General features: G+C 54.1%; 1 protein-coding gene across 4 annotated transcripts in view; it reads left to right on the top strand.

Moving 5' to 3' along the window:
• Positions 1-6,689, top strand: part of DCTN1 (dynactin subunit 1) — a 56,518-nt gene extending 49,829 nt beyond the window's left edge. For 3 of the 4 annotated variants that reach the window (XM_069977097.1, XM_069977100.1, XM_069977099.1), the window contains 10 exons: positions 45-176; positions 1,512-1,640; positions 2,501-2,643; positions 2,795-2,961; positions 3,068-3,082; positions 3,602-3,735; positions 4,179-4,362; positions 4,705-4,778; positions 4,911-5,000; positions 5,125-6,689. In XM_069977097.1, coding sequence (XP_069833198.1) covers positions 45-176; positions 1,512-1,640; positions 2,501-2,643; positions 2,795-2,961; positions 3,068-3,082; positions 3,602-3,735; positions 4,179-4,362; positions 4,705-4,778; positions 4,911-5,000; positions 5,125-5,262 — 1,206 coding nt within the window. In that variant the 3' untranslated portion in view covers positions 5,263-6,689. The remainder of the gene's footprint in view (positions 1-44; positions 177-1,511; positions 1,641-2,500; positions 2,644-2,794; positions 2,962-3,067; positions 3,083-3,601; positions 3,736-4,178; positions 4,363-4,704; positions 4,779-4,910; positions 5,001-5,124) is intronic. The other variant, XM_069977098.1, reaches the window with a different exon arrangement.
• Positions 6,690-7,977: the final 1,288 nt, after the last annotated feature.

The following is a 7,977-nucleotide window of genomic DNA, read 5'->3' on the forward strand; positions in this document are numbered from 1 at the left end:
TTAATATGCCAGTGATCGCTCACGCCTCCTACTTGATCTTGTAGATTTACGGCACTCAGGGCAGTAACCCGTATGAGTGCCTCCGCCAGTCCTGTAACATCCTAATTGCCACCATGAACAAGATGGCCACCGCCATGCAGGAGGGCGAGTACGATGCCGAGAAGCCTCAAAGCAAGGTGAGCACTACTGGGAGGGGCTGACCCTAGCAGATATGGGGCGTGTCCAGAGTGGCTTCTGGGAGGGGCATACTATGGGGTGTGGTCACTGCTGGGAGGGGTGTGCTATGGGGTGTGGTCACTGCTGGGAGGGGTGTGGTCATTGCTGGGAGGGACTTGCTATGGGGTGTGGTCACTGCTGGGAGGGGCGTGCTATGGGGTGTGGTCACTGCTGGGAGGGGTGTGGTCATTGCTGGGAGGGACTTGCTATGGGGTGTGGACACTGCTGGGAGGGGCGTGCTATAGGGTGTGGACACTGCTGGGAGGGGCGTGCTATGGGGTGTGGTCACAGCTGGGAGGGGCGTGCTATGGGGTTTCGTCACTGCTGGGAGGGACGTGCTATGGAGTGTTGCCACTGCTGGGAGGGGCGTGCTATGGGGTGTGGTCACTGCTGGGAGGGGTGTGCTATGGGGTGTGGTCACTGCTGGGAGGGGTGTGCTATGGGGTGTGGTCACTGCTGGGAGGGGCGTGCTATGGGGTGTGGTCACTGCTGGGAGGGGCATGCTATGGGGTGTGGTCACTGCTGGGAGGGGCATGCTATGGGGTGTGGTCACTGCTGGGAGGGGCATGCTATGGGGTGTGGTCACTGCTGGGAAGGGCATGGTATGGGGTGTGGTCACTGCTGGGAGGGGCATGCTATGGGGTGTGGTCACTGCTGGGAGGGGCATGCTATGGGGTGTGGTCACTGCTGAGAGGGACATGCTATGGGGTGTGGACACTGCTGGGAGGGGCATGCTATGGGGTGTGGTCACTGCTGAGAGGGGCGTTCTGTGGGGTGTGGTCACTGCTGAGAGGGACATTCTGTGGGGTGTGGTCACTGCTGGGAGGGACGTGCTATGGGGTGTGGTCACTGCTGAGAGGGACATTCTGTGGGGTGTGGTCACTGCTGGGAGGGGCGTGCTATGGGGTGTGGTCACTGCTGAGAGGGACATTCTGTGGGGTGTGGTCACTGCTGGGAGGGGCATGCTATGGGGTGTGGACACTGCTGGGAGGGGCATGCTATGGGGTGTGGTCACTGCTGAGAGGGGCATGCTATGGGGTGTGGTCACTGCTGAGAGGGACATTCTGTGGGGTGTGGTCACTGCTGAGAGGGGCGTGCTATGGGGTGTGGACACTGCTGGGAGGGGCATGCTATGGGGTGTGGTCACTGCTGAGAGGGACATTCTGTGGGGTGTGGTCACTGCTGGGAGGGGCTTACCATAGTGGGTGTATGTTCAGTGTCTGATGGGAGGGGCTAATAGGGGCATGATGTCTTCTTGGAGGAGCCTGTTCTGCCCTCCCCCTCTCTCTCTCCAGTCTCCTCCCCCTGTCGAACAGCGAGCAGCTGCCCTGCGGGCCGAGATTACTGACGCCGAGGGGCTAGGCCTAAAACTAGAAGACAGGGAGACGGTCATTAAAGAGTTAAAGAAATCTCTCAAGATAAAGGTAAATGCTGGACAAGTAACACTACATCTCCCAGAATGCAGCACAGCACTAGGTAACACTACATCTCCCAGAATGCAGCACAGCACTAGGTAACACGTCATCTCCCAGAATGCAGCACAGCACTAGGTAACACTACATCTCCCATAATGCAGCACAGCACTAGGTAACACTACATCTCCCAGAATGCAGCACAGCACTAGGTAACATGTCATCTCCCAGAATGCAGCACAGCACTAGGTAACACTTCATCTCCCAGAATGCAGCACAGCACTAGGTAACACTACATCTCCCAGAATGCAGCACAGCACTAGGTAACACTACATCTCCCAGAATGCAGCACAGCACTAGGTAACACTACATCTCCCAGAATGCAGCACAGCACTAGGTAACACTACATCTCCCAGAATGCAGCACAGCACTAGGTAACACTTCATCTCCCAGAATGCAGCACAGCACTAGGGAACACTACATCTCCCAGAATGCAGCACAGCACTAGGGAACACTACATCTCCCAGAATGCAGCACAGCACTAGGTAACACTTCATCTCCCAGAATGCAGCACAGCACTAGGTAACACTTCATCTCCCAGAATGCAGCACAGCACCAGGTAACACTTCATCTCCCAGAATGCAGCACAGCACCAGGTAACACTTCATCTCCCAGAATGCAGCACAGCACTAGGTAACACTTCATCTCCCAGAATGCAGCACAGCACCAGGTAACACTTCATCTCCCAGAATGCAGCACAGCACTAGGTAACACTTCATCTCCCAGAATGCAGCACAACACCTGGAAACACTACATCTCCCACAATGCACTGCAGCACACTGTAACCCCGTTTTCCTCCCGCCTTCTTCTAGGGCGAGGAACTGAGTGAAGCCAACGTGCGGCTCAGCCTCCTAGAGAAGAAATTGGACAGCGCCTCTAAGGAGGCCGACGACCGAGTGGAGAAGATCCAGACCAAGCTGGAGGAGACGCAGGCCCTGCTGAAGAAGAAGGAGAAGTAAGGCTGGCCTCAGCTGTAGGGTTCCAGGAAAGCTGGGTGACGCAGTGATGGCAGCCATAGTGGTTGTCACCCAGATTTCCCAGGAGCAGACAATCTTTATGGTGTGAGGGTTGTGTAGCAGGGGTCGCTGATGTGACATTTTGTGCAGGGAGTTTGAAGAGACCATGGACGCCCTACAAGCCGACATTGACCAGCTGGAGTCTGAGAAGGCCGAGCTCCGCCAGAGGCTGAGCAACCAGTCCAAGCGCACCATCGAGGGCCTGCGTGGGTCCCCAGGGTCCGGGGTGGGCTCCATTGTGTCTGGTATTACTGGAGGTAAGCAGGGTTTCTGGGGGCGGGGACTGTGGGTGACTCCGCCTCTTCTGTTCTTAATGGCCGCCCTTTCTCTCTCTCTGTCGCCTGGCTGATCTCCTCCTGATAGAGGAAGAGCAGAGAGGTATAGTACCGCACGCAGCACAGCATGCCTTATTGTCTCGCATCCACGTACAGGTGGAGCAGGTGCTAGTGCAGCACAGCATGCTTCATTGTCTGTCATCCCAGTACAGGTGGAGCAGGTGCTAGTGTTGCACAGCATGCCTCATTGTCTGTCATCCCAGTACAGGTGGAGCAGGTGCTAGTGCAGCACAGCATGCTTCATTGTCTGTCATCCCAGTACAGGTGGAGCAGGTGCTAGTGTTGCACAGCATGCCTCATTGTCTGTCATCCCAGTACAGGTGGAGCAGGTGCTAGTGCAGCACAGCATGCCTCATTGTCTCTCATGAGATGATGTACAATGTGGAGTCATGTGATATCACATGGTTATCGGCCATGGCGCCCGTGTTGTGCATGCAGCACCCCTGCTGAGTCCAGTCTACCCATTGTGTGCAGTCAGGGGGTGGCCCCCAGGAACATGTACTTGTAAAGGAAGTGTGGCCCCTCCGGCCGCCCGCTCTGACTGTCCTGTGCCCTGTACCAGGTGTGGCAGCTACCCAGGCCATGCTGAATGGCTCCGGCCCCGTCCAGGTGAAGGACTCCCCCCTGCTGCTGCAACAGATCGACACCCTGCGCCTCTCCATGAAGCACCTGAAACACGAAAACAACCGGCTGAAGGTGAGGAGCGAGCATGTGACCTGGGAGGTGGGGTCTGCACAGCCAGTCTGGACCCTCCTGTACTTGGGGGGAGGGCTGTATACACCCCCGTGGTATGGGGAAAGGGGATGTGTACAGTCTCTGTGTCTGGGGGGAGGGGCCTTGTACTGCATGTGACCTGGGGGGTGGGGGTCTGCACAGCCAGCCTGTACCAGCAACGTACAGTACTTGGGGGTCTAGGGGGAGGGGCTGTGTACAGCATGGGGGTCTGGGCCGTATGCAGAATGGGGGTCTGGGCCGTATGCAGAATGGGGGTCTGGGGGAGGGGGCCGTGTACAGCCAGCATTGGGGTCAGGGGGAGGGGCCATGTACAGCATGGGGTTCTGGGGGGAGGGGCTGTAGCCATCGATGTCACTGAGTTTGTAATAGTGTTATAATGAAGGCCTTCCTGTCCCCTCCCCCAGGCTAAACGCATGAAAGATGAGCTAGCGTCCCTTCCCCCCCTTACCGTCCCTAAGCTGACCCTTCCCAAGGAGCGACAGGAGGCCATGTCTGGCACGCTGTACCGCAAGACCAGCCAGCTGCTGGACACCCTGCAACAGATGAGCGCCAACTCCAAGGTGGTGGATATCACCCACAAGAAGGCCGGTGAGTGCTGCTGTGGGGGATGGGGGTACTTAGGGTGCTACTGCTGTGGCGAGATGATGGTGGTGCTGCTGTGGAGGATGGGGGTGGTTGGGGTGCTGCTGTGGTGGATGGGGGGGTTGGTCAGTGCCACTGCGAGGTGATGGTGGTCAGGTTGTTGGTTCTGTGGGAGGTGGTTGGAGTGTTGCTACAAAGGTTTGGGGTGGTCGGGGTGCTGCTGTGGGGGAAGAATGGTTGTTGTGGGCTGCTGCGGGGGTGGGTGTGTGGAGGATGGGGATGGTCAGGGGGATGTGGATGTTCAGGGTGTCATGCAACTGCAATGGTCACCTCTCCACCTACTTACAGGTAACCCAGCTGCCCAACTCCTGGAGCAGACCGCCCGGCTACAGTGCCTGAGCGACACTATAGATAAGTTGAAGGTGAGTGATGTCATCCTGGCTGGGAGGTTGTACCTGTGTGTGATGTCACCCTGCTGATGATTGTGATGTCACCCTGGTGATAGTGCGGTTGTGATATCATCCTGCTGTCTCTCTTCTCTTTCCCGGTGATAGGATGAGGTGTTGAAAGAAACTGTGTCCCAGTGTCCGGGAGGTAACATCCCCACAGATTTTGCCACGTTCCCCTCCTCAGACTTCATAAAGGTAAGAAGCCTCTCAGGTCTGCAGCGAGCGCCCACTATAGGTGATGACACTGAACCTGGTGGTGGGGGGCTGTGTGGGCACATCTACAGGACGTCTTACATGCTGATTCTTCTCTGTCCTCCAGGCCAAAGAGGAGAAGAGAGCAGACACGGTGTTCGTTGGTAAGGTGACCCTCCCCTGCCAGCCGGGCCAGGAGCAGACCCACCGCCTGGTGCTGACCCCCGATCAGCTGTACCAGCTCCATGAGCGGCTGATCTGCTGAGGAGGCGGGGCTTCCAGGGGCACATACCGCCCTCCACGAGCGGCTGATATGAGGAGGCGGGGCTTCTGGGCACACATCCCGCTCTCCACTCACTATTTATGAGATACTATGGACACTAAGTATGGTGGACGATGCTGACGCCCCCGGCTTCTGCTGTTTCTGCTTTTGTTTCTTCACTTTGGGATATTAACTCTTCCTGAGCTGTACCACAGTACATGGTCTCCACATCGGCCTCTAATACAGTCAACACACCAAACCGAAGGGCGCTAGACGTTATTTACTAAAGAGTGTTGTCTATTATTCCTCATCCCAGCATGCTCTGCATTAACCATCATATAGGCACCTAAAAGGGCAACTCCACATACTCCAAGTATACTGACTAGTTGGTGGTGGGGGGGGGTCTTTAGAAGTATTTTCTGTAATGTGTGGAGCCAGTGTGACACATGACCCCGCCCATCCGAATCACATTAAAGGGAATTTATCAGTAGGTTTATGGTGCCATAAATGAGGGCAGCATAAACTAGTGACAGAAATGCAGAACAGATCGGTGTATTACTTACATCATACTGTTCTCCTAATATGCAGGAGAAGAGGATTCTTGCCACACCCCTCCCTCCGCCCTTCAGCTGCTGATTGACAGTTAACTGCCTATACACAGCATGGATAGATAACTGCCAATCAGTGGCTGTTGGGCAGAGTTTTCTGTTTTCACTAGTTTGTTACCCGGAGATAGGAAGCCATATAACTACTGACAGTCTCTTTAATCAGGTGACTCCACCCATGAAGAGCGTAGTAATCAGCGGTGGCTCTGCCCATAAGAGCGTATTAAAGGGGTTATCCAGCATTAGAAAAACATGGCCACTATCTTCCAGAGACAGCACCGCTCTTGTCTCCAGTTTGGGTGCAGGTTTTGTAAATCAGTTCCATTGAAGTGAATGGAGACAAGAGTGGTGCTGTCTCTGGAAGAAAGTGGCCATGTTTTTCTAACACTGGATAACCCCTTTAATCTGGAGTGGAGCTAGTGTGACCGCCACCCATGAAGAGTGTATCAATCAGGGGTGGAGCTAGTGATGCATGACTCCGCCCATGAAGACCCTAGGTAGTATCACATTGGATATTCAGTATGTGGGCGGAGGTCATTCTTAAAGGGATTCCCCACTTTCAGTATTGAGCTCCTCGAGGTCATCACTGTCTGGAGAGCAGTTTTCCCCCACTACCTTGCAGGATGTGGAGCGCCCCTTTAATTTAAATAATTTTAGACGTTATTAAAGTGCCTTTCTACGTCTGTGATGTCTGAAGTGACAGCTGTAAGGAATCTCTGGAATTGGGGGTGGAGTCTATCTGTACCCCGCCCCCTGCCTGTTCTGGCGCAGTCTCCTCCCTCTCTGCTGTATCCGCTATACTGGGAAATAAACACTGAGCTCGAACAGCGTCTCCTGTCACGTTTATCCCTCCTCCTTGCCGTGTCTGTCTGTATCTGGGAAAGCTGGGTGACGCCATTATAGGCTGTCATAGATATTGTGGCCGTCATCCGACTTCCCCAGAGTCTCCTGGAGCGCAAATTCTTAATAGTGACGGCATCTGAAAGGAATTTATCATGGGGGTTGTCATAGCAGCCGATTTGGTGGTAGCTTTCCCAGAATCCCGAGCAGGACATAGTACTGATACAGTAGTACTGATACTGATACAGTATAGTAGGAGGAATTGTCTGGAAGAGTTGGGAGCTGTTAGAGCAGCCATATTGGTGGTCACCCAGCTTTCCCAGAATCCTAAACATATTGCATGACTAGGAAAAAGCAATGTTTAATGAGGACTGAACGCTAGAGAAGACTCTTCAGGATAAGTAAGCGGGAGTCTCCGCCAGCACCTGACAGCCGCAACCGCCAGCAGGAATCTCCGCCAGCACCTGACAGCCACACCAGCCGTCCATGAGAAGGAGCAGCAACCAGAGAGAATCTCCGCCAGCACCTGACAGCCACACCAACCGCCCATAAGAAGGAGCAGATGGTGGAAGGATTCCGGCTGCTGTGAATATTTACCTGTCTGCAGGAATAGAGGTGAATGGCTTCCACCAGGCGGGATGCCACCCTGCACTGATACATTGTTACTGATCTCAGCTGTACAGAAGACATGTGCTCCATCCTGGATAATACCCCATCCTGCACTGATACATTGTTACTGATCTCAGCTGTACAGAAGACGTGTGCTCCATCCTGGATAATATCCCATCCTGCACTGATACATTGTTACTGATCTCAGCTGTACAGAAGACATGTGCTCCATCCTGGATGATGATCCCATCCTGCACTGATACATTGTTACTGATCTCTGCTGTACAGAAGACATGTGCTCCATCCTGGATGATGATCCCATCCTGCACTGATACATTGTTACTGATCTCAGCTGTACAGAAGACGTGTGCTCCATCCTGGATAATATCCCATCCTGCACTGATACATTGTTACTGATCTCAGCTGTACAGAAGACATGTGCTCCATCCTGGATGATGATCCCATCCTGCACTGATACATTGTTACTGATCTCTGCTGTACAGAAGACATGTGCTCCATCCTGGATGATGATCCCATCCTGCACTGATACATTGTTACTGATCTCAGCTGTACAGAAGACGTGTGCTCCATCCTGGATGATGATTCCATCCTGCACTGATACATTGTTACTGATCTCAGCTGTACAGAAGACGTGTGCTCCATC

The sequence above is a fragment of the Dendropsophus ebraccatus genome, chromosome 7 (genome assembly GCF_027789765.1).
Source record: "Dendropsophus ebraccatus isolate aDenEbr1 chromosome 7, aDenEbr1.pat, whole genome shotgun sequence".
Taxonomy (NCBI): domain Eukaryota; kingdom Metazoa; phylum Chordata; class Amphibia; order Anura; family Hylidae; genus Dendropsophus; species Dendropsophus ebraccatus.